Below are 26,742 nucleotides of genomic sequence, written 5' to 3'. Positions count from 1 at the left end.
AATGAATTAAGAAAATTCGAACAACAATATTACGGATTCCGAACAATCCGGACAACTCGTAATTCTAAACTTGAAACAGTTCAAATAATATAACAGTTCCTTTTATAGACCATAACTAATAACTAGAACTATAAACTCGGGAAAGACTGGTCTACATGGTTTCTATACTATACGGATTCTGTCCGGACGACGAAGTCCTTATAAAAATTAGCATTGTCTACGACCAGGTTCATCTTGCTTATCTACCTTATATGTAGTTCTCAGAGGAGTGCTCAACCGAACGGGATATGATCGAGTGATCAAGTGATACTGATGCTGAAACTAGCCTATATTTATAACCTTCTCCAACCAATGAGTACTTGTCCTTTTCTGTCCGGACACAAACAACCAATCAAAAATCTGTACGGATTTTGGACATTCCGGACAAGTTTCCTAATTTCCGAACAAGCATATTTAAATAATAAATAAACATTTTATTCCTATGCAAAGCATTGTCCGGGTTAATTTAATTACACGGACACATATTTCTAAATCAAAATACGCATATAGCTTTAATACACATTCTTGCGATATTTTACACTAAAGTAATTTTGAAATTAAGCGCCTTCTGAAGTAGTGCGCGTAGCGATACACTTGAATATGGAAGTTCGCTACGAAGACATAGTTCATCAATCGAGGTGACAGATAAAAGCAATCACTGAAGTAAAAATACGGAAAAATAGTGGCCAGCATCAAAAAACAATAATACATGATATAATAAAGCATACAACAATGTTGATAACACAAAAATAAGTGTCAGAATACGTTTGCATGTCGATGATTGAAGCGGTCCGTCAAACAGCATGTTCCGTACAGAGAAGTTTTTGAGCGGTAAAATGACGATTATCTCGCGGAAAGAGCATTACAATGGCATGGAACTGAACAGGGTAATTAATCTGGTAAATATAAACATGTTTAAAACAGTTATCATGTATTTATTCGATCTAATTACGGGTAAAAGCAGATAATTTGATATCGTAAAAATGTAAACAAAGTACCGGGGTAGTGTCAAAACACGAACGATAATTCAGAACATGTAAACATTAGTATTTTGGTAGATCACGCCTTTGACAGGTAAACAATAAATAACTGAACATGCTACGAGGCATTTTGACTAGAATTGCATGTCTGATGAAATACACAATGAAATATTAATAGAAATACTTAATTGATCAAGACATAGTTCATCAATCGAGGTGACAGATAAAAGCAATCACTGAAGTAAAAATACGGAAAAATAGTGGCCAGCATCAAAAAACAATAATACATGATATAATAAAGCATACAACAATGTTGATAACACAAAAATAAGTGTCAGAATACGTTTGCATGTCGATGAGTGAAGCGGTCCGTCAAACAGCATGTTCCGTACAGAGAAGTTTTTGAGCGGTAAAATGACGATTATCTCGCGGAAAGAGCATTACAATGGCATGGAACTGAACAGGGTAATTAATCTGGTAAATATAAACATGTTTAAAACAGTTATCATGTATTTATTCGATCTAATTACGGGTAAAAGCAGATAATTTGATATCGTAAAAATGTAAACAAAGTACCGGGGTAGTGTCAAAACACGAACGATAATTCAGAACATGTAAACATTAGTATTTTGGTAGATCACGCCTTTGACAGGTAAACAATAAATAACTGAACATGCTACGAGGCATTTTGACTAGAATTGCATGTCTGATGAAATACACAATGAAATATTAATAGAAATACTTAATTGATCAAGACATAGTTCATCAATCGAGGTGACAGATAAAAGCAATCACTGAAGTAAAAATACGGAAAAATAGTGGCCAGCATCAAAAAACAATAATACATGATATAATAAAGCATACAACAATGTTGATAACACAAAAATAAGTGTCAGAATACGTTTGCATGTCGATGAGTGAAGCGGTCCGTCAAACAGCATGTTCCGTACAGAGAAGTTTTTGAGCGGTAAAATGACGATTATCTCGCGGAAAGAGCATTACAATGGCATGGAACTGAACAGGGTAATTAATCTGGTAAATATAAACATGTTTAAAACAGTTATCATGTATTTATTCGATCTAATTACGGGTAAAAGCAGATAATTTGATATCGTAAAAATGTAAACAAAGTACCGGGGTAGTGTCAAAACACGAACGATAATTCAGAACATGTAAACATTAGTATTTTGGTAGATCACGCTTTTGACAGGTAAACAATAACTAACTGAACATGCTACGAGGCATTTTGACTAGAATTGCATGTCTGATGAAATACACAATGAAATATTAATAGAAATACTTAATTGATCATAGATAATCATATTACAGTATTTTTTAAGACAACACAAATACATGTAAAATTATATTCTAAAGAATAACAAGATGTCTAAATAAAAATGCATCCACACAAATAAGACAGAGCACATAAAACTCTAAAAATATTTATCCGGTTATATATAATAAAAGTATAAGACATAAAAAGTATTCCATGGATAATTAATTTGAAATAAAAAACAAAAATATCCATAAAAATGCATGGACTTCGTGGTATGAGACTTGTTTGATTTCAATCTTTTTACATGGTGGTTGATTCTTAAACATAACGATATACTGGTATATAATGTCAATAGAATAGGAGGTCATTGACCTGTTCAGCCAGACATGTGTATTGTTGAAGTAGCTGCCAAAAGGAAGTGGGGAAATACATAAATGATTATCAGACAGAATAAACAAAATTAGTCTTGCATTTGAACCATTGGAATTTTTCATGTTACACCCAACGCAACAACATAGTAAATGTATCACAACTCAACAAATTATTATCATGTAACACTTCAAAAGAAATATAAATGCTTCGTTATCTTTTATCATTTTAGTTTGATATGAAGTGGTTCTAACCAAACGATTACAATCTCCAGCACAGGACCCGGAATCTAAAAAAGTCATAATAATTTCAAAAAGTTGCTTATATATCATGTCAAGAATTCCTTTCCTCCTGGCGTAGATAAAATAGTAAACCCACACGACGCACACTTTGCTTGATTTTTTTTAAAAGAAGAATCACTTGAACGAAATCTTTGCTTCACTTTTTCCTGTTCATTTTATCTCTTCCTATTCCTTGAAATATAAAGGAGAAAACCAAATTTTTACATGAAACATATCTCCTAAATTACAATAATTGCATGTTTTCAAGAAATCTTAAATAAGCATTGTTTAAAACTAAATGAATATTAAAATTTTGTGTACATTTAAGTTCATCATAACTACCAAAAAATCATTTCAATATTTCGAGCCAAAATAACCTGTCACATTTTGGTAATACACTTTTGATCAAATTTGTACCGTTTAAAAAATATATAACTTCTTCAAAAATTCATAAAATCGAAACATGTTATAAACCATTGAGATTTGTAAGTCATAGTAAGTTGCAAAGCAACAGGAATAAAATTATAGGATAATTTTCATATTAATTAGGGAGTCAATAGCCAATTAGTAATAATTTCATTAATGCAATAGTTATCATGTGTCAATTCCAACAAGTTTGGACAAGACCTAAAATTAACTTACCCAATACAAATTTAGATTGAGAACTCGGATTTCCAAACCCTGGAAGAAGAAAGAGTCATAAGTATGGCTTAATCTTACAAAACAAGAGGAATAAGGACCATATCGCCTAACTAATTATGAGTACTTTCATCCAGTGCCTAATAACCTTGGATATATGGAATACACCACAGAAACAGTTTTATGGTGGTATTTGTTAAAAAAACTTGCATTTGAATTTATATATATTCACTCTTTTCCACTTGAACACAACAAATTTCATCTTTCAGCTGTTAATCATTAAAGGCAATCTTGTCTACTACAATAAGTAAAAACAAATCTCAAAAACCTTTTTTTTGCCCTAAGCCACATCAAAAATAGCAAAACATTGAAATTGAAGACCTAAAATTAACTTACCCAATACAAATTTAGATTGAGAACTCGGATTTCCAAACCCTGGAAGAAGAAAGAGTCATAAGTATGGCTTAATCTTACAAAACAAGAGGAATAAGGACCATATCGCCTAACTAATTATGAGTACTTTCATCCAGTGCCTAATAACCTTGGATATATGGAATACACCACAGAAACAGTTTTATTTATGATGGTATTTGTTAAAAAAAACAACTTGCATTTGAATTTATTAATATTCACTCTTTTCCACTTGAACACAACACATTTTATCTTTCAGCTGTTAATCATTAAAGGCCATCTTTAAAAAAAAAAATTTGATGTTTAATTTTAGTTCCATTTTTTTAACAATTCGGTCCCGCTATCAAGCCATAATCAATCTAATCAAATAAAAAGCCTGCTTTTTTCACCTTAGCAAAAAAAACCCTCATTACGTTATATACAATTGTTGGTTATTGGCAACGAAGTTCTAAATATAAAGTCAAACGCATGAAAATTAAATAAAAACCAAACCAACGCAATTTTCAGTTAGCAACAAATAACATATTTATTTTAGCATTGAGCTTTTGAAAACTCCTCTACACTATTCTATAAATATTTTGTGAGCAGCAGGCGGTTCTTTAACTTGCACCTATTCTTTGCCAAAAAGAATTGATCCATGGCTCATAGTTTGAGCTAGTTAATGATTCAGGCAACTTAAAACTATTTACATTTTATCAGGACGCTTGACTTGAATAGGTTTTCTTTTTACAAGTCAACTAAACCATTGAATGCTTGTTGTGGTGGCTCATAACGCGCAAGTTTCTAATTCTCCGTCTGATTTTAACAAAATGCAATATGCTATTTGCTAAGAAGCCATTATTGTATAATTATTGTATACTACCGTTGCCCATCGGTGTGCTCGTGAAATGGAAATTTCCTAAAAATAAAAAGGAAGTAAAATAAAGCTAACTAAGAAAGATCATTTTGATTTTGAAAGATTCCAGAAACAATTTTGACTTTGAGTAGTTATTGTTTTATTGAGTACTTTTCCGAGTGATTATTGTATTTAACATAGGTTAAAATTTAAAAATCAAAACAAATTCATCTGACTGTTGTTTACCTTGCAGTAAACTCGTTGTACCGTCGGAGGGTCCCTCCTGTGTTTTGCTCAGTAGGTCCCGGCATTCAGCTTGTGACTTTTCAAGATTTTCAGGTAAGCTACTGCACTCGTCTCTATACTCAAAACTCTTTTGTTCACATTTGTCTCGTTCTTCCTTCAGCTTCTCATTGTCTACTACAATAAGTAAAAACAAATCTCAAAAACCTTCTTTTTGCCCTAAGCCACATCAAAAATAGCAAAACATTGAAATTGAATGATCAGAGAGGGAGAGAGAAAGAGAGAGAGAGAAGGAACACTCCTGCAATGTATATTATTTAACACGTTCTGGCATAACCATCGTTTATAAGCGTACACATAATCTGATATAAAATTGGACCAAGCAGTTTGAAATCTGGACATAAATGTGTAACTTTTCGAAGAATGTCAATGGAAGAATTTTCTTTTCAAATGTAAAACTGTACTTACTAGTAAGACGATCAAACCTTTGTTCTAATTTGTTGGATTTTTCTAAAATATAATACCTTATACATTATTATTGTAATATCGTATTTTCCCTATCATATGATAGGCCGATTGATATCATGTTATCGCGCTACAAATTATGTTATTGACACAACTACATGTATACTAAAAATAGAAATATTATAAACCTTACTATATTAAAAATAAAATTTCGTGTTGGCATCTGAGCTATTATGACGTCACAATAGCGAAATCAACATATGCACATTATGAACCAAATATTTTACAATTATAATCTTGAAGAAAATCAATTTTTTATTTATCATAATGAAACAATTACGTATAGCCTTTTGATATTGGCCATTAAATGATTTTATAGACCTGATGAGAGTAAATCATCGTCTTTGTTCGATATTTTCAAAAGTTTGATTCATTAAACATGAAATAAAGCCGTAAGCGGATTCAAACTCATGATCTGCAGAAAACAAGCCCGATTCTCTAACCACTACATATATAAGCTATGACTATCCACTAAGCTATGACGATACACAACAAAATCGATTGATACAAACAGATTAAAAAACATTAGAATTGCCATCTTTTGACGCAGTGTCTTGAAAAGTATAAGTCTATGAGTATTTAAGTTCCTGAAGTTATATTTCAATAACAACTGTTAACTTACCCTTTTCTTCTTCCAATGAACGTCTGTAACCTTCAGTCATTGTCCGATAATTGTTCAGTTCTGAAGCCATACTATCTAAACGGTACCCAGTTTTTGACAGCAGTTCGTTGATGTGTCGACTCTTCTCTTTTTAATCAAAATGTAATGTTCATATCTTTTATGTTTGATAAGATCAATATCGCCCATCTTTAAAATATTTTATATATATCATAGAAAAATTTCTGATCAAATGTGCAACTCATACTCTAAACTATGCACATTTTACACAACAATCATTGTTTTAAAGTCTAAAATGATCTACAATATGTAATTTTGACTAATTTTATTTAAATATGTACATGTATTTTTTTATTTTCTTACTTGTTTTATTTCAATTATTTCTTTTCATATGTGTCATCTCAACGAATATAAATTTTCATGAATTTGATTTCCCCAGCTCTTTAACATAAAACAAGAGCCACATGGGCCATATCGCTCACCTGAGCAACAATAGGCATGATAAAATCAACTTCAAGGTCATTATACAAAATGTTTGGACAATATGGTGTTATTCTTTTTTTTTTACAGGATTTTTTATAGTCATGTCACATTAAGCATTGCATTTCTCATAAAGACCCTAAACCCAACATCAAATTCTGAATCCCATGTGATACCCAATATTCATCCAGGTGCTAAAATTCAAACAATGTTAAAGAATCAGCAATATTTAAAAATGCTTGCATATAGGTAAAACCATATATGATAACATATCAGTTTTTGTGAATAATTAAAATGTTTTCCTTTGTACAATGGGATCCCAAATGTGGCCCCACCCTACTACTAAAGATTTTGATTTGAACAAATTTGAATCTACACTATCTGAAGTTCTGAAGTTGTTTCCAATAAAGTAACAGCTTTTTTAGGCAAATGTTTTTTTAAGAAAAAGATTTTAATATATTCCTCTAATTATTATTAAATGTATGTAAATATTGCCCCCCCCCCACCGTTGTGACCTCTTCCTACCCCCGGGAATCATGATTTGAATAAGCTTGACTTTTCACTACCTGAGGATGTTTCCACATAAGTTTCAGCTTTCCTGGCCTTCTGGTTGATAAAAAGAAGATTTTTAAAGATTTACTCTATATATTCCTATGTTAAAATTCGACCCCCCCCCCAATTGTGGCCCTACCCAACTTTTGGAGGTCATGGTTTTCACAACTTTATATTTACACTACATGAGGATTCTTCCAGACAATTATCAGCTTTCCTGGCTTTTTTATTTTTTTGATAAGATTTTTGAAAAGGTACGGTTTCTTTAAATATTTGCCCTAAAATACCAAAGTTGTTTAAATCTCATGAAAAAATGCACACACTATCTGTAATACATGTGTATATAAAAAAAACCATGCTCTACACCTTTATTCTGATTTCTAAAAAAGGATAATGACTTCAACATTTTGTCATATTTCTAAAATGTAGTCAAAAATAATGAAAAATAGCACATTTTCTCATAGGTTTTTTTAAGAGGAAAATGTGTCCGCAGTCCGCAGAACGAAATTAATTTATTTTAAATGATATCACATAATAAAGTTAAAATGTGAGTTTCATCGTGGGCGACGGCTGCGGACATTGTTTTCTATTCAAATAACCATTGAAAAATTGGTGTCGTCTGCTTAGTTTTAAAAAATACGGGAAAATGCACTTTTCATGACGTCACAATTACAGTTGTGAAAGTCTAATCAGGTAACTATATATAAATTCTTAATTTATGGGTATTCATGTGTAAATAAATGCTACATTTTAATTGTTCCTGATATCTTAAAAAATTACCTAAGAACAGGGCAAAATATGAGTGAAACTGTACCTCGTTCTTTCAATAATTCCAAATTATCTCCCCTTGTAAAATGGCGTGGCCCTTCATTTTCACAACTTTGAATCCCCTTAACATAAGAATGCGCTGTACCAAGTTAGATTGAAATTGGCTCAGTGGTTCTTGAGATGTTGATATTGTGAAAAGTTTACAGACGGACATACAGACGGACGGACAGACAGACGATAGACAAAAGGTGATCAGAATAGCTCACTTGAGCTTTCAGCTCAGGTTAGTTAAAATACTATTTGATTTGAAACTTTTATAACGACAAAAATGTCATACCTTTTTCTCTTTGAAGTTCCATTTGGGAATCTTGGAAAGCTTTGTAATATTCTTGAATATGGTCGCGTAATAATCCATATTCTTGAAGTGATGCATGAAGCTTGGTAATTTGTTCTAAATTTTAGATAATAATCATTTAATGCTTAAATGCAAGTTAAAAATGAGCTAGATACATGTAATTATTTTTTCCTTAAAAGAGGGCAAAATTATTTCAAAGAATTTAGACAAGTAACAGATGATTAAGATATATCAAAACTACTGTTTCGACATTTTAGGTAAGATACTCGGCTTTAAGAATGTTAAGCAGCAAGTTTCAACCTTTATCCTTCTAAACTATCAATGATTTCCGGAATGTTAGGTATTAGTGATATAAATAACTGCGATAAATAAATATATCAAGCTTTATAACCTTGAACGTAGACTTCAAAAAACAAAGCAATACTTTTCTAAGATAATAATCGACTGCAATAAGCAACAAGTAAACCGCAAGTAACAATATATAAGCGCGTCTTATGTATATTAAATTCATTAAAAAAACCATAATTAACCTTTGAAAAAAAAAATGATTCTCTTACCTGATTGATCCATATTTTGATGTTTAAGTTGGTGGTTCTCTAGCTCTATTCTTTGAAGATTCCCCATGCTATACATCATTTCCTGCTTTTCTCTGACAACCTTTTGCATGCATTCTAGTGGAAAAAATGTCAAAATGTACCATTATTTAAATTTTACGTCGAAAAGCACAGATATAGAACAACAATTATGAACACAAGGGGCACTTTGTTTATTAGGGCAATGATGTGCAACTTTGATCCCAGGAACAAAATGTACGGAATAGGATGTCAAAGTTGTTTGTCTACATAAAATTGAACAATGTTTGCATCGTGTTGATAATTTTACCCCTTCATATATTGTAAGGAATGAATTCAAACGCTACCGAATTTATACTCATATACTCATAAATATTTTTATAAATCGTTTTTAGTTGATTAATCAAAGGCTTGAAGGGTCTGAGAGTCGCCTTGTTTTCGATATGTTGTCAATTTTTGGAAGGTTTAACCGCACTTATTTACTGCTCCTTCACTCAACCATAATCATTGCTTGATAACAAGCTAGACTTCAAAATGGGAAAAAGCCATAGCAATACTTTTGTACATAAATTGCAAAAGTATCATGATAAACACTGAAGAATGAAAACTGTAAATGCAAAGTAATTGTTATATATATATATATATATATATATATATATATATATATATATATATATATATATATATATATATATTATAAAATTTTAAAAATGAAAGACAGAACAGAGTAAAACGTTAGCGCTTTCATTCAATCTTCAGACGTTTTTAAAATAACAATAACGTTACTTGGTGACGTCTACAATACAATACAATATATATATATATAAGAGAATTCATTCTCTGAGTATTATGAGGTGATAATTTCGGTCGGGGCGTGGTGAAATCCAATAACGCCCGAAGGGCTTTATGGTAGATTTGATCACGCCCCGACCGAAATTATAACCTCATAATATTCAAAGCATGATTCCTTATTACTTATATTTATATAATCTTCAGCTATTGTACGATTTAATATTTGAATATAAATAAGCAAACCCCGCTGGCGCCCCAATTTAAAGTTTTGGGTTATATAGTACAAAATCGATACGTAGTGTTATCACAGACAAAAACACTGGAAAATGTAAATATATATATATAAGTTTTGTGTTAGGGTTTATAATCATATTTTCGAACAAAATTTGTTTTATGACACACGTGGCCTCAGGACCATGAAGCATATTTAGACTGAAGTCTAAATTGCAAACGTTTATAAAATTATGATATGACATAAAATTACACTTAAACTTCGTAACTATCAACATAATATAGCGACACTTTCAAATAGAATTTCATTTTTTCGATGTTGTCAATCGCAAGACAGTAAGACAGTGTATAATATTTGACTTAAGTCTAAGACTGCTTCATGATCTTAGGGCCTTTTCTTCTATATTAATCTACACTTATCCTTACATTACATAACTCCTTGCATGTTATCAAGTACCAAATGCAGCGGTAAATATGGTCATTTTATCCACTTTATTCTGCAACACTCTGATTTTTTTTCTATAACTGAATTTAAGATTTCCATAAACAACTTTTTATCCCAATTTGAACCCGTCAATCTACAGGTGGCCATGATATAAGCAAAACAAGCTCTTTTATTAAGTTGTTTCCTGGCCTGGGGGCCATAAAAGTTAGATGAGCTCACTTTTGATCTAAGTCTCACTTTTATCAAAGGAAGATATAGTGGAAAAGTGAGACTGAGATCGAAAGTGAGCTCGTCTAACTTTTATGGCCCCCAGGCCTGTTTGTGTTTAGATCGGGGGGGGGGGGGTTGAAAACCAACAACTGATTTTTTTTTAAATTTCAAATTTCCTATTACTCTTGAGATACTAGTACGCATTTAGCCTTTTGTCAGAACGGGTTTAAATTCAAAACATACAACTAACCATCGAAAAGATTTGTATTTACAAACTTCAAGTAAATTTAGAATTGACTTTATACTACAAAGTTACCATTGGCAGCATTTTTCTCTGCTTCTTTCAATTCAAGAGCTGCTCTCAGTTGCCTTACTTCATCATTTACAGTGGTAATGTAAGCTAAAATATCGGAACTGTATAGTTAGATAACGTAAAGAACATAGTTTATTATAAAGATTGATAGAGAGAAAGATAGATAGATAGATAGATAGATAGATAAAGTTACAGACCTCCCAGTTTATCTCTATCATTACTGAGCTCTGCAATTTCCTTTTTAGCAGCGTCTAGCTCTCCTAAAATTATCAATTCAAATGACATCACTTTCAATACATAAAAGAGTGATTTATATTATGGTAACTGGATACTATGAAAAAAAGTTTTTTGTTTATTCTTTATAAATCTTTATGTCTTTCAGAATACCCTTTCTATCGAAAAAGTATAATAATTTCATTGAAACAAAAAATTCATATATATATATATATATATATATATATATATATATATATATATATATATATATATATATATATATATATATATAAAAGAGTGATTTATATATATATATATATATATTAAAAACGTCTGAAGATTGAATGAAAGCGCTAACGTTTTACTCTGTGTTGTCTTTCATTTTTCAAATTTTCTTTATATAAAACCGGACACTGCGATATTTTTTTGGATTTAACTATATATATATATACTATAAATTGCTGTTTATTGGCTTGTCGTAAATATACCTGACCTAAAATATCTGTATATATCGTACCAAGTTTATTTAATTTTGTAGACATATTCAATATATATGTATACAATTTTTTTTCTTGGGGAGGGGGGGGGGGGGGAGTGCAATAGGTAAATATCTTATTCCATTTCATTCAATTTGTCATTTGCTTTCCTCTAACGAAAGCTGGCTCACACTATCTTTTTTTTTCATAAAAAAATGCAAACTTACAAACCATAATAAATTGTATTTGCTGGAATTGGGTCAAAAATTCCTCGTTTATACATTAAACAGCAATAACAAATGATGTAACTATTCAAAATCTATTTATTAGCAAATGATGTAACTATTAAATTTTTTTATATCGTTATATCATTAATTGGTGTAGAAAATCACCATGATCATAGAACATGCTGACCAAAGGTGGAGAATTCCACTTATATGAGATAAATAAAATTTTAAAAAAAACTAACCTGTGAATCTCAACCGTTCAGATTTCAAGTTTCCACATTCCATTGACTTTAACTGTAAATCATCTGAAAAAGCCAAGACTACTGTTCAGAATAATCGGAGAGAGAGAGAGAGAGAGAGAGAGAGAGAGAGAGAGAGAGAGAGAGAGAGAGAGAGAGAGCTTGAGAGCTTACCCTTTATTCGCTTATTTTCAGCTTGAAGTTGTTGACTGCCTTCAGTGAGTTTTGTGACGCGTTGTTTCAGTAATTCCTTCTCCTTTTCTGCTTGATCTGTAGATTTATATAATGTTACTATACCAAAGATACTTTTACAACGAAATCATCATTCACATGTTAGATAAGTGACCAAAATCTAAAAAAGAGAATCATCATATGTGCTTGTGCTTGACTAGTTATATGTACATGCATTTATGTGAAAATGGTATGCATGCATAGTAATTGTCCATACTAGCTGTATCAAATGATTTTTTTAAAACATCTTTTATATTTTGTGTCTTGTAAGTTCTCTTTTGTACATTTACCCACTTTCTCTTTCCATTGAACGAAGATCACTTGCATTATTAAGATAAACTAAAAAAAATGTTATTGAAACATGAACGAAGAATGTGAAAATTTACCCTTCTCAGTTTTATATTTAGCTTTAAGTTCTTCCATCTCTTGTTTGTACTTATTTTCGGTAGTTGTCACTTCCTTGTTTTTCAAACTTAATTGGCCTAAAAGAAAAATAAAACATAATTAAAAATTAAATAAATTTAAAAAAAAATCGAAACATATAAAAAATCTTCGAACAAATCTTAGGAAGAAATTATAAATTATTGTACCTGACAATTCCTCTGAACGTCGTTTTTCGTATTGATAATTTTCTTGCATTTTCTTTAGCTCAGCTTTAGAAATATAGATAAAATAATTTGAAACTTAGCACATTAACGTAGACTGTTTACAAATTCACTTCGAAAGAACTGGATCAAAATAGTTTTAAAAAAGGATATTTGTGAAAACAACAATAAAATCAAAGCTAACCTGCCATCTCTTCTTCCTTTTTCTTCATCTCCAGGTAATTAGAGATAAGATCAGAATTGTTCTCTATTTCAATAGATAGATATAAAAACATTAACCACGTAACACGTCCAACAAGTGATTCATGACTGTTTTTCAGTAAATACTGTATACAGGGTTATTTTCTACTCTTGCAAACAGTTTTCGCCCCGTCTTGAATTCGCCCAGACATAGGTGTGTTTTAAAAGAGATAGTTTAAGACATCGTATTTCGCCCCGTCTTACATTCGCCCGTTGACAACAAAGGCGAAAGGGGCGAAAATAGGGGTGACTATTTCCATGTATACAGTACATGTATGTATACGTAAGCCATATCAATGATGGCTATCATCAAGGATTTCAAAATGCTCCTATATTGCATAAAATTACTTGATTATGTTTTTTTAAAATTCGAATTATCAAATACACATTTGAAATGTTAAAATTATAATGAAGAGTGAATGTTAAATCATAAAGCATAAAACAGAGGGTAGGCCCATGTGATTAATAAATAAAACTGTTTATACTAAAACGATACTTTTTTTTGTTCAACATAATAACATAAATGTCTCTCTCTTATTTAATTTCTCTTATTCTCTCTCTTATATTATTCTCTCTCTCATTTAATCACACACACTCTGTTACTCTTTCTCTCTCTCTCTCTCTCTCTGTCTCTCTCTCTCTCTCTCTCTCTCTGAGCTTACCATTTCGGCTTGCAAGTTTTGCTCCTAATTCTTCTTTTTCTTCAATTGCCTTTTTAATTTGACCTTTTAAATAAAAACGAATGTTATCCGCTTATCGATGCACCAAAAATATTTCAGCATCAGTACAATATATATGAGACGCAATGAAATATTAAGCCAGTGAACACTTAAATAAAAGTTATACCCCTTATATTATCAAAAAGCACCACGTGTAAAGTTGTTTATATACAAAAATGACCACAAAATGTTTTTTCTTCGGTTTTGGAAGGGAAATAGAGCTTGAAACACAACTGTTTGACTCATAATCATATTTCTAAAATGTCATATCATTGATAATTTTATTCGTCGGGTTTCTTTAAATTATAATCAATATCCTTCACTAATCGTATACTATTTGCAGAAATCCTTGAATTCTTAAAACAATAACAAATCATGAAAACTTTTTTTTTAATCCAAGAAAATAATTATAAAAATACAGATGCCACAAGATGGCGAATGCAGTAAACAGTTTCTTAAACCAACTGAAGTTAACCTTCCATTTATATTAGGTAATCTTCATTTATACAGAGATCATTATTAGGAGAGCACACTTAAAGATGGCTAATAAAGAGATGTTTCCGTAAAAAATACTTTCAAGTTCCTTTAAAACATCTTCCTTGTTGGTAATCTGTTCTTTCAAAGCCTGAGCCTCTTCTTTCAATGCAGCGCTAGATTGTCTTTCTTGTTCTAAATACTCTTTTTTCAAAAAATATTCAAACATACATAAAATATCATGTTTACAATTGTTTTGAAACTCTATTAAGAGTTGTTTCAATATTTGATAATGATAATAATCAATGACATTATATGTTCATATTAATTTTAGTTTATAAAAACGGTTACCATTAAGACTTTTATTTTCATCAATTAGCCTCTGATGATCTGCAGCTACGTTTTCTACAAAATAATGTGGTTTGTAAATGAAAGCAATATATGTGACAAACTTATATCAACAGTATATGAGAATCATTTTTCATTTTACATTTTAACAGCAAACTTTAATGTTATATATGAATACCATTTTAACATTGTTAAAATATGGCGTTAGGTATGTTTATATGCTATATACATGTCCAATCAATCTATAAATTCAGTCAAAGGAAAAAAGTGTACATGCTGATGTCATGAAAACCCTGTCGCAAATTGGAGTAATGTTTAGTAATATTCTAAAGATCATGTCCAATGACGATATGTAAAAGAAGGATCATATCAATAAGTGTTTTGAAGAAAGCTGATAAAAACTTCCTTTTATTGTACAAAAAAATATTTACACATATTTTTTAAATGTTTCAATCATAGAAATAAATGACAAAAATAGGATTCATTTTCTATTTTCTGGATGTTACATTTTCCACAGCTACTTACCAATTTCTTCTAGATGCCTTTTTAAACTTTCGTTTTCATTTCGCACAGAAGCTAAATCACCTACATAAATGTATTTCATAAGTAAAATCTAAAATCCATGCTAACATATCAAACAGTAGTTCCTAAAAATAACCTTTATTATTGTGTAGCGTAATTATTTGTGTATATAACCATTAACCTAAGATAAACAAGTTTAACAACAATATAAATGTAAAGAAAAATCCTTGATATGATTTGAATAACTTTCTCGATATGAGGAATACTTTTAAAAGAATAATTTAACAAAGGATTATGAAACCATATGCATCTTTCGAACATTTGTAATTTCCTTATACCTTTTAATAAAGATGAATCGACTTCATTTATGTAATTATTGGTTTCCAGTAATTAATCAATAGCAAAAAGGACTCGACTTACTTTTACTTACGTTAACATACCTTTTATACTGTTTTGCTTTTAAGATAAAAATCAGTAGAATTAAATGTAGAGTTATAAGATAAATAAGAGGGATTTTATTTTATAAGCATATATCATAATGTACCTGCAGACGTTTCCGAAGCAATACATATTTGCAATAAATCTGCGTCTTCGGCTGAATGTAAAAAAAAAATTTAAAAAAGTTCATTCATGGATTACTACTTTAAAATGAACTTTCCTTACAAAAATTTCGTATCGACGAGGAATATTCTACATGAAAATAAATAAAATTGGTACTATATTTAGAATATTTATCTTTCAGATATTCACAACTTATCACTTCTTAACAATAAAACTGAGAAAATCTGCCTTCTGTCCTTTTCAATATTTTTCTACTATTTCATTTCTTTTCTTTCAACATATTTGTAAAATTAAGACTATGATAATACCTAGCAGTTCAATCCACACAGTAATATATATATATATATATATATATATATATATATATATATATATATATATATATATATATATATATAAAGACACGTTTTTTACTTCACGAGTTAAATGTATTTTACATAAAGATGTTAAATATTAAGGGTAATTAACTGTGTGCAAAGGACACTTTTATTAATAAAGATGCAAACATCAAATCGAGCGTTCCCACTATAAATTGCTGTTTATTGGCTTGTTGTAAATATACCTGACCTAAAATATCTGTATATATCGTACCAAGTGTATTCAATTTTGTAGAGATATTCAATTTAAATGTATACAATTTTTTTTCTTGGGAGGGGAGTGCAATAGGTAAATAACTTATTCCATTTCATTCAATTTGTCATTTGCTTTCCTCTAACGAAAGCTGGCTCACACTATCTTTTTTTTCATAATAAAATGCAAACTTACAAACCATAATAAATTGTATTTGCTGGAATTGGGTCAAACAATTCCTCGTTTATACATTAAACAGCAATAACAAATGATGTAACTATTCAAAATCTATTTATTAGCAAATGATGTAACTATTTATTTTTTTTTATATCGTTATATCATTAATTGGTGTAGAAAATCACCATGATCATAGAACATGCTGACCAAAGGTGGAGAATTCCACTTATATGAGATAAATAAAATTTAAAAAAAAACTAACCTGTGAATCTCAACCGTTCAGATTTCAAGTTTCCACATTCCATTGACTTTACCTGTAAATCATCTGAAAAAGCCAAGACTACTGTTCAGAATAATCGGTGAGAGAGAGAGAGAGAGAGAGAGAGAGAGAGAGAGAGAGAGAGAGAGAGAGAGAGAGAAAGAGAGAGAGAGAGCTTACCCTTTATTCGCTTATTTTCAGCTTGAAGTTGTTGACTGCCTTCAGTGAGTTTTGTGACGCGTTGTTTCAGTAATTCCTTCTCCTTTTCTGCTTGATCTGTAGAGTTATAAAATATTTTTATATACCAAAGATACTTTTACAACGAAATCATCATTCACATGTTAGATAAGGGACCAAAATGTAAAAAAAAAAATCACCATATGTGCTTGTGCTTGACTAGTTATATGTACATGCATTTATGTGAAAATGGTATGCATGTATAGTATTTATCCATACTAGCTGTATTAAATGATTTTTTTTTAAAACATCTTTTATATTTTGTGTCTTGTAAGTTCTCTTTTGTACATTTACCCACATTTTCTTTCGATTGAATGAAGATCACTTGCATTATTAAGATAAACTGAAAAAAATGTTTTTGAAACATTAATGAAAAAATGTGAAAATTTACCCTTCTCATTTTTATATTTAGCTATAAGTTCTTCCATCTCTTGTTTGTACTTATTTTCGGTAGTTGTCACTTCCTTGTTTTTCAAACTTAATTGGCCTAAAAAAAATAAAACATAATTAAAAATTAAATAAATTAAAAATAATCGAAACATATAAAAAAATCTTCGAACAAATCTTAGGAAGAAATTATAAATTATCGTACCTGACAATTCCTCTGAACGTCGTTTTTCGTATTGATAATTTTCTTGCATTTTCTTTAGCTCAGCTTTAGAAATATTGATAAAATAATTTGAAACTTAGCACATTAACGTAGACTGTTTACAAATTCACTTCGAAAGAACTGGATCAAAATAGTTTAAAAAAAGGATATTTGTGAAAACAACAATTAAATCTAACCTGCCAACTCTTCTTCCTTTTTCTTCATCTCCAGGTAATTAGAGAGAAGATCAGAATTGTTCTCTATTTCAATAGATAGATGTAAAAACATTAACCACGTAACACGTCCAACAAGTGATTCATGACTGTTTTTCAGTAAATACTGTATACAGGGTTATTTTCTACTCTTGCAAACAGTTTTCGCCCCGTCTTGAATTCGCCCAGACATAGATGTGTTTTAAAAGAGATAGTTTAAGACATCGTATTTCGCCCCGTCTTACATTCGCCTGTTGACAACAATGGCGAAAGGGGCGAAAAAAGGGGCGACTATTTCCATGTATACAGCCCTTTCCACAACATTGACCTTCTGGCAACACATTCTGGCATTATTGCAGCAATACTGCAGCAACATTCTTGCAATACATTGCGGCAATGTTGCTGCAGTAGCGTTTTTCGTATGCAAATGAGATTGCGGCAATATTGCCAGAAAGATGTTGCCGCAAAAGTTTTGCTGCAACATATAGTTGCGACAACACCTTTCTGGCAATACATTGCGGCAATGTTGCTGCAGTAGCGTTTTTCGTATGCAAATGAGATTGCGGCAATATTGCCAGAACGATGTTGCCGCAAAATTTTGCTGAAACATATTGTTGCGACAACACCTTTCTGGCAATACATTGCGGCAATGTTGCTGCAGTAGCGTTTTTCGTATGCAAATGAGATTGCGGCAATATTGCCAGAAAGATGTTGCCGCAAAAATTCTGCTGCAACACATTGTTGCTGCAACACCTTTCTGGCAATACATTTGCATAAGAAAAATGACATTGCAAAAATATTGGTTCAATGCATTTTCTGTGCTCTGGCATCAATGATACAATATATGCAATATTTATAAATAATAAATGTAAACAGTAAAGCAGTCATGTATATTATATTAATCTACAACCAAAATGAAAAAAAGTAAAAATATTATATTATTCAATGTAACATGCACAAAATACTACGTAAGTATTGAATTAAAAATATAATGTATAATGTTAGAGACCTGAAACTGGAATTTCAACATGCTTATAAAGAACACCAGTTAAAATTAATAATCTTTAAATTTAACACATGAATACAATAAACACAAATATGAAGAACAAATCATGATGAAACTTGACTAAAAGTACTCGGCCATTCAGTGACAATTTATTGCTGCAGAATAACATGTATTGTAGTTTGATTGACACAACGCGCACAGACGGATTGACACAACGCGCACAGACGGATATGGACAAAAGTTCACTCTTTACCGTAAGCAAAGCTCAAACCTATAGTTCACAAGTCCTGTACAACCACCTGCTGTATTACGACTGATCAAGGCAATCGTCCTAGGCATTCCTAATGTCCTTTTTTGACAGCCTCGTGGGCATTCTGATTTCACACATAAACAATCACAAAAACAGCTATTAGAATATCACAACAATATCCACATTGGAATTCAGCACTGTTGTGTATATGTTCCTCTCCATAATCTTAAACAAATTACGTCATCATTATTTTTTGGTTGCCAGTTCCACCATTCATTTATTCAGTAAGGTGACAGCTTTTTTCATGGTTTTCTTCAGGTCTGTGTAACCCAGGGTAGACCTACTGGGAAGAAAAATGGATTTCATATAAGCACATTGGCAATGGTTTTCAGATTTTAAGCAGTTTCAAGGGGGGTCAGAGGGGGTCCAGACCCCCTCCCCCTTCAATTTTTTTAAAATTACATTATAAAATTACCAAAAATATGCCTCGGACCCCCTTCCCCTGGCAAACTCAAATAACCGTCGACCCCCCCCCCCCCGGAATAAAATTCTAGATCCGCGCATGGTTCTTAAACAGTGTTAAACCCATTGGTATAATGGTAGATCGCAGTCTTTTGGTTTATATTCTTATAACAAACATGTTTAAACTGCCATTCAATGAATATATTTTTATTGCTAAACTTACTTTTTCAAAAACGTGCTCATGCAGATGGTGCAGGGGATGTCAACACTCGATTCGTTCACTCAGATTCGTCCTCAGTTCAGCCGTTGATTTTTTTTTACAGATAAACACCCCATTGACAGTGTATTTTTTAACCTTGTTTACAGATAATTCCCGTATTTCATTTATTTCACCATCTCCAGTGATCACTGTGATTGCATGAGGCTCGATGGCAGACAACATGGCAGCTTCGAAAGTGAAAATTGGCGGCTAGCGATTTGATCGACCAATCAACGCGCGCGTTACTTAACATTGAAACGAAAGTAAAAGTGGAAACAAACAGCATACGAAAATTCTTAATTCAACCACAGGGGCTCGTCACGAAGTTTTTCAACCTTTTATATATACCACCTTTATACTATAAAATACACAAGTTTTGATTCCTCCCTTGTGTATTTTATAGTATAGAGGTGGTATATATAAAAGGTTGAAAAACTTCGTGATGAGCCCCTGTGATTCAATATGCAACGAGCAGTTTAGATACTCAAATCTCAGTAGACAGATATTTTAACTTAATAAAAAAAGAATATACCGTTACAAAAGAACAGACAGGTCGGTATTCACGTAAAACATGAGTTGGGGGTGGGGGTGGTGGTGATTCAAACAGTCTTTTATAGTGAAACATCATAACCATGCATAACAGTTATATGCCATTGAAGGGTATATCACTGGATTTTTTAAATTGAGACTTTCTTAGAATAAGACTTTAATCATAAAATATTTATTAGATTTAATTTTTTCGACTTATTATTATTTTTGGGGGGAAAATATGTATACAAAAGCAATATTCATGCAATTAAAATTGACAGTTTTAGACTTGTGCTGAATGTGTAAAATTTTATAAGTCTAAATTCTGCTAAAGCTTTTGCAAGCTCGGTAAGCATAATAAATCAGAGGAAAAAGAAAAGTTTGTGGTAAACTTCTGGCAAATTTTGAGGTGTTATAACAATTTTTTAACCCCCCGGCCTCCACTGCTCGGCTTCTCCTTAAATTATAATTATAGCAGAAATCAAATATGATGCCTAGCAGTATTGCCAGATCGAATTATATATATTATGTATATTAGTTCATGATTTAAATGATCAAATACATGTAGATGTTACCAGAAAATTATTTCTGGCAGTATGATACTAAGTGTAGCCAGAATATTACCAGAAGTCGTTGCAGCTAGTGGCAATATTCTAGGTGCATGTTAATATAATTTTTTACAAAAATAACTCTAATAGTATTGCCAGAATGTTGCCAGAAGTTATTGCCGCTAGCGGCAACACTCCAGCAGTATTGCCAAAATGTTACCAGAAGTTGTTGCAGCTAGCGGCAACATTTCACTAGTCTCAAAATCTGGTTTCTGGTAACAAAAATGTGTTGCTGCAATATTGCCGCAATATTGCAGCATTGTTGCAGCAATAATTTTACTTTGGTAAGGGAGTACATGTATGTATACGTAAGCCATATCAATGATGGTTATCAACAAGGATTTCAAAATGCCCCTATATTGCATAAAATTACTTGATTATGTTTTTTTTTAAATTCGAATTATCAAATACACATTTGAAATTAAATTTATAATGAAGAGTGAATGTTAAATCATAAAGTATAAAACAGAGGGTAGGCCAATGTGATTAATAAATAAAACTGTTTATACTAAAACGGTACTTTTTTATGTTCACCATAATAACATAAATGTCTCTCTCTTTCTCTTATTCTCTCTCTTATATTATTCTCTCATTTAATCACACACTCTCTCTCTCTCTCTCTCTCTCTCTCTCTCTCTCTCTCTCTCTGAGAAATTTACACAGCTTACCATTTCGGCTTGCAAGTTGTGCTCCTAATTCTTCTTTTTCTTCAATTGCCTTTTTAATTTGACCTTTTAGATAAAAACAAATGTTATCCGCTTATCCATGCACCAAAAATATTTCAGCATCAGTACAATCTATATGAGACGCAATAAAATATTAAGCCAGTGAACACTTAAATAAAAGTTATACCCCTTATATAATCAAAAAGCACCACGTGTAAAGTTGTTTATATACAAAAATGACCACAAAATGTTTTTTCTTTGGTTTTGGAAGGGAAATAGAGCTTGAAACACAACTGAAACACAAATATTCAAACATACATAAAATATCATGTTTACAATTGTTTTGAAACTCTATTAAGAGTTGTTTCAATATTTGATAATGATAATAATCAATGACATTATATGTTCATATTAATTTTAGTTTATAAAAACGGTTACCATTAAGACTTTTATTTTCATCAATTAGCCTCTGATGATCTGCAGCTACGTTTTCTACAAAGTAATGTGGTTTGTAAATGAAAGCAATATATGTGACAAACTTATATCAACAGTATATGAGAATCATTTTTCATTTTACATTTTAACAGCAAACTTTAATGTTATATATGAATACCATTATAACATTGTTAAAATATGGCGTTAGGTATGTTTATATGCTATATACATGTCCAATCAATCTATAAATTCAGTCAAAGGAAAAAAGTGTACATGCTGATGTCATGAAAACCCTGTCGTAAATTGGAGTAATGTTTAGTAATATTCTGAAGATCCTGTCCAATGACGATATGTAAAAGAAGGATCATATCAATGAGTGTTTTGAAGAAAGCTGATAAAAACTTCCTTTTATTGTACAAAAAAATATTTACACATATTTTTTAAATATTTCAATCATAGAAATAAATGACAAAAATAGGATTAATTTTCTATTTTCTGGATGTTACATTTTCCACAACTACTTACCAATTTCTTCTAGATGCCGTTTTAAACTTTCGTTTTCATTTCGCACAGAAGCTAAATCACCTACATAAATGTATTTCATAAGTAAAATCTAAAATCCATGCTAACATATCAAACAGAAGTTCCTAAAAATAACCTTTATTATTGTGTAGCGTAATTATTTGTGTATATAACCATCAATCTAAGATAAACAATTTTAACAACAATATACATGTAAAGAAAAATCCTTGATATGATTTGAATAACTTTCTCGATATGAGGAATACTTTTAAAAGAATAATTTAACAAAGGATTATGAAACCATATGCATCTTTCGAACATTTGTAATTTCCTTATACTTTTTAATCGTTTATCTATATTGGTTATTTAACATGCAAAATACCTTCCAGTGTTTCAATTTGATGATTTTTGTCTTCACACTGTTCTCTTAAATCATCAGCCGCTTCTAGAATGAAAAAATATTTACATTGTATACTTGGGATCCCTCATAATTTGTCATGTAAAGTGATTTTTAATTCAACGTAATGCAAGTCTCTTTCCTTGGGCCATGGTGAGGGTATTAAAATATACAAAATGTTGCATAAAATATAAATTACAAATATTTTAACTATCATATAAAGTATGTACTATTGTTTCTGTAAATCTATCTTTTATTTCCACATTTATTAAAAATATGTTATTTTGATTTTGATGCTGATGCAAAAACGTCGTTGAAAAGTGTTATCTAAAATGCATAACATCGGTGATGCATGCACCGACTTTTGAAACCTTATTGTATAATAAAGATTAATCGACTTCATTTATGTAATTATTGGTTTCCAGTTATTAATCAATAACAAAAAGGACTCGACTTACTTTTACTTACGTTAACATACCTTTTATACTGTTTTGCTTTTATGATAAAAATCAGTAGAATTAAATGTAGAGTTATAAGATAAATAAGAGGGATTTTATTTTATAAGCATATATCATAATTTACCTGCAGACGTTTCCGAAACAACACATCTGTGCAATAAATCTGCGTTTTCGGCTGAATGTAAAAAAAAATTTTTAAAAATTCATTCATGGATTATTACTTTAAAATGAACTTTCCTTACAAAAATTTCGTATCGACGAGGAATATTCTACATGAAAATAAATAAAATTGGTACTATATTTAGAATATTTATCTTTCAGATATTCACAACTTATCACTTATTAACAATAAAACTGAGAAATCTGCCTTCTGCCTTCAATATTTTTCTACTATTTCATTTCTTTTCTTTCAACATATTTGTAAAATTCAGACTATGATAATACCTAGCAGTTCAATCCACACAGTTCAGTAAAGGAACTTAAAACTAATAATAACTTTTTGAATCAAGTTGTAACATCGGCATTCAGTTAAAAATATTTAGCGCAAGATCTAATAAACGTTCTTACCATTTTAATCTCTGAAAGTACAAATAATTACTCGACGCCATTAGGAGTTTTTTTCTTCTTTTTGTTGATATATATAAGTATAACTTTGTATTTTCCAGTTATCATACTTACAATTTTTCTCATTTATAATTTCATCCCGACGTTTCATCTCTTCTTGTAAAGTAACCAGATTTTCTGTCGGTATATAATGATAAAATGCATATTAAATTAATACATACGTATATTTGCAAGGAATGCTTAATGATATGCAGGTCAGACAGTTACATGTTACAGAGTTTCTTTAATGTTATTTCATTAATATAACTATTCTTTAATTTAAAACGTACCATTTTTAATGTTTAGCTCTCGTTGTAATTTTTCAATTTCTTTCTCCTGTGAAGTTTTAACTGCAAAAAGAAGTTTAAAATGCATTCAGTTAAATTAAACAACACGGAACGATCAACTTGGAACATCTTCAAGAGAGGTAAGCTGTAACTATACACCAAAATTTCACACATTGTTTTTTTTGCAGGAACACTCAACAAATAAGGTATCAGGACCCTTCCTTAAAAAATAAGTTCCTAAAAATAACCTTTATTATTGTGTAGCGTAATTATTTGTGTATATAACAACCATCAATCTAAGATAAACAATTTTAACAACAATATACATGTAAAGAAAAATCCTTGATATGATTTGAATAACTTTCTCGATATGAGGAATACTTTTGAAAGAATAATTTAACAAAGGATTATGAAACCATATGCATCTTTCGAACATTTGTAATTTCCTTATACTTTTTAATCGTTTATTTATATTGGTAATTTAACATGCAAAATACCTTCCAGTGTTTCAATTTGATGAGTTTTGTCTTCACACTGTTCTCTTAAATCATCAGCCGCTTCTAGAATGAAAAATATTTACATTGTATACTTGGGATCCCTCATAATTTGTCATGTAACGTGATTTTTAATTCAACGTAATGCAAGTCTCTTTCCTTGGGCCATGGTGAGGGTATTAAAATATACAAAATGTTGCATAAAATATAAATTACAAATATTTTAACTATCATATAAAGTATGTACTATTGTTTCTGTAAACTTATCTTTTATTTCCACATTTATTAAAAATATGTTAATTTGATTTTGATCCTGATGCAAAAACGTCATTGAAAAGTGTTATATAAAATGCATAACATCGGTGATGCATGCACCGACTTTTGAAACCTTATTGTATAATAAAGATGAATCGACTTCATTTATGTAATTATTGGTTTCCAGTTATTAATCAATAACAAAAAGGACTCGACTTACTTTTACTTACGTTAACATACCTTTTATACTGTTTTGCTTTTATGATAAAAATCAGTAGAATTAAATGTAGAGTTATAAGATAAATAAGAGGGATTTTATTTTATAAGCATATATCATACTTTACCTGCAGACGTTTCCGAAACAACACATCTGTGCAATAAATCTGCGTTTTCGGCTGAATGTAAAAAAAATTTTTAAAAATTCATTCATGGATTATTACTTTAAAATGAACTTTCCTTACAAAAATATCGTATCGACGAGGAATATTCTACATGAAAATAAATAAAATTGGTACTATATTTAGAATATTTATCTTTCAGATATTCACAACTTATCACTTATTAACAATAAAACTGAGAAAATCTGCCTTCTGTCCTTTTCAATATTTTTCTACTATTTCATTTCTTTTCTTTCAACATATTTGTAAAATTCAGACTATGATAATACCTAGCAGTTCAATCCACACAGTTCAGTAAAGGAACTTAAAACTAATAATAACTTTTTGAATCAAGTTGTAACATCGGCATTCAGTTAAAATATTTAGCGCAAGATCTAATAAACGTTCTTACCATTTTAATCTCTGAAAGTACAAATAATTACTCGACGCCATTAGGAGTTTTTTTCTTCTTTTTGTTGATATATATAAGTATAACTTTGTATTTTCCAGTTATCATACTTACAATTTTTCTCATTTATAATTTCATCCGGACGTTTCATCTCTTCTTGTAAAGTAACCAGATTTTCTGTCGGTATATAATGATAAAATACATATTAAATTAATACATACGTATATTTGCAAGGAATGCTTAATGATATGCAGGTCAGACAGTTACATGTTACAGAATTTCTTTCTCCTGTAAAGTTTTAACTGCAAAAAGAAGTTTAAAATGCATTCAGTTAAATTAAACAACACGGAACGATCAACTTGGAACATCTTCAAGAGAGGTAAGCTGTAACTATACACCCACAATTTCACACATTGTTTTTTTTGCAGGAACACTCAACAAATAAGGTATCAGGACACTTTCCTTCCTTAAAAAATATGGATTTTTCTGCATTTTCCGTGGCTTTACAAATCCCAGCATATTGTATTAAACAAAAGTACTAAAGTTCATGATTATACAATGCAATTTTGGAATAGTTTTAAAGTAGTACTAAGTATTTACGTTGTATATCAGAGAGCAAGTTGTAACCGAGGGTTTCATTGGAGCCTTCGTAATGAGCCATATCATTTCTAGACTCTGATGACTTGGGAGAATTCATTTCGTTTTCAAAATTGTCAGCATTCACAGCGTTGTCATTTTCAGCCTCGTTTTCATATAAAGACATCGAACAAATATAAAATAACATATCCGTCCAAAATCAGTACAAGATTACTATAATCTGATCAGTATAACATCATTGCTAAGGAAACTGTGTGTGTAATGTTTATACATAATTTTAAACATTTTTATGT

General features: G+C 30.6%; 1 protein-coding gene across 2 annotated transcripts; it reads right to left on the bottom strand.

The window, feature by feature from the left end:
• Positions 1-2,448: 2,448 nt before the first annotated feature.
• Positions 2,449-26,563, bottom strand: LOC128176207 (girdin-like). 2 transcript variants are annotated; one of them, XM_052842362.1, is made up of 37 exons: positions 26,453-26,563; positions 25,967-26,029; positions 25,411-25,461; positions 24,815-24,877; positions 24,321-24,380; positions 24,106-24,168; positions 23,552-23,602; positions 22,955-23,017; positions 22,576-22,635; positions 22,054-22,107; positions 21,619-21,681; positions 17,823-17,885; positions 17,629-17,691; positions 17,428-17,523; positions 16,980-17,075; positions 16,803-16,865; positions 15,777-15,827; positions 15,236-15,295; positions 14,714-14,767; positions 14,462-14,566; positions 13,832-13,894; positions 13,114-13,176; positions 12,915-12,977; positions 12,711-12,806; positions 12,268-12,363; positions 12,097-12,159; positions 11,133-11,195; positions 10,939-11,022; positions 8,930-9,043; positions 8,355-8,468; positions 6,221-6,346; positions 5,542-5,583; positions 5,077-5,250; positions 4,858-4,893; positions 3,981-4,019; positions 3,588-3,626; positions 2,449-3,137 (listed from the first exon to the last, which is right to left on the bottom strand). In XM_052842362.1, exons 1-37 carry the CDS (start codon positions 26,547-26,549, stop codon positions 3,103-3,105), a joined length of 2,649 nt encoding a protein of 882 aa, XP_052698322.1. In that variant the 5' UTR covers positions 26,550-26,563; the 3' UTR covers positions 2,449-3,102. The 2 variants fall into 2 exon arrangements, with proteins under 2 accessions (XP_052698322.1, XP_052698323.1); XM_052842363.1 differs by lacking the exons at positions 24,321-24,380; positions 24,815-24,877; positions 25,411-25,461; positions 25,967-26,029.
• Positions 26,564-26,742: the final 179 nt, after the last annotated feature.

Source organism: Crassostrea angulata, chromosome 3, assembly GCF_025612915.1.
Source record: "Crassostrea angulata isolate pt1a10 chromosome 3, ASM2561291v2, whole genome shotgun sequence".
Taxonomy (NCBI): domain Eukaryota; kingdom Metazoa; phylum Mollusca; class Bivalvia; order Ostreida; family Ostreidae; genus Magallana; species Magallana angulata.
This window is presented reverse-complemented; position numbering and strand designations above follow the sequence as displayed.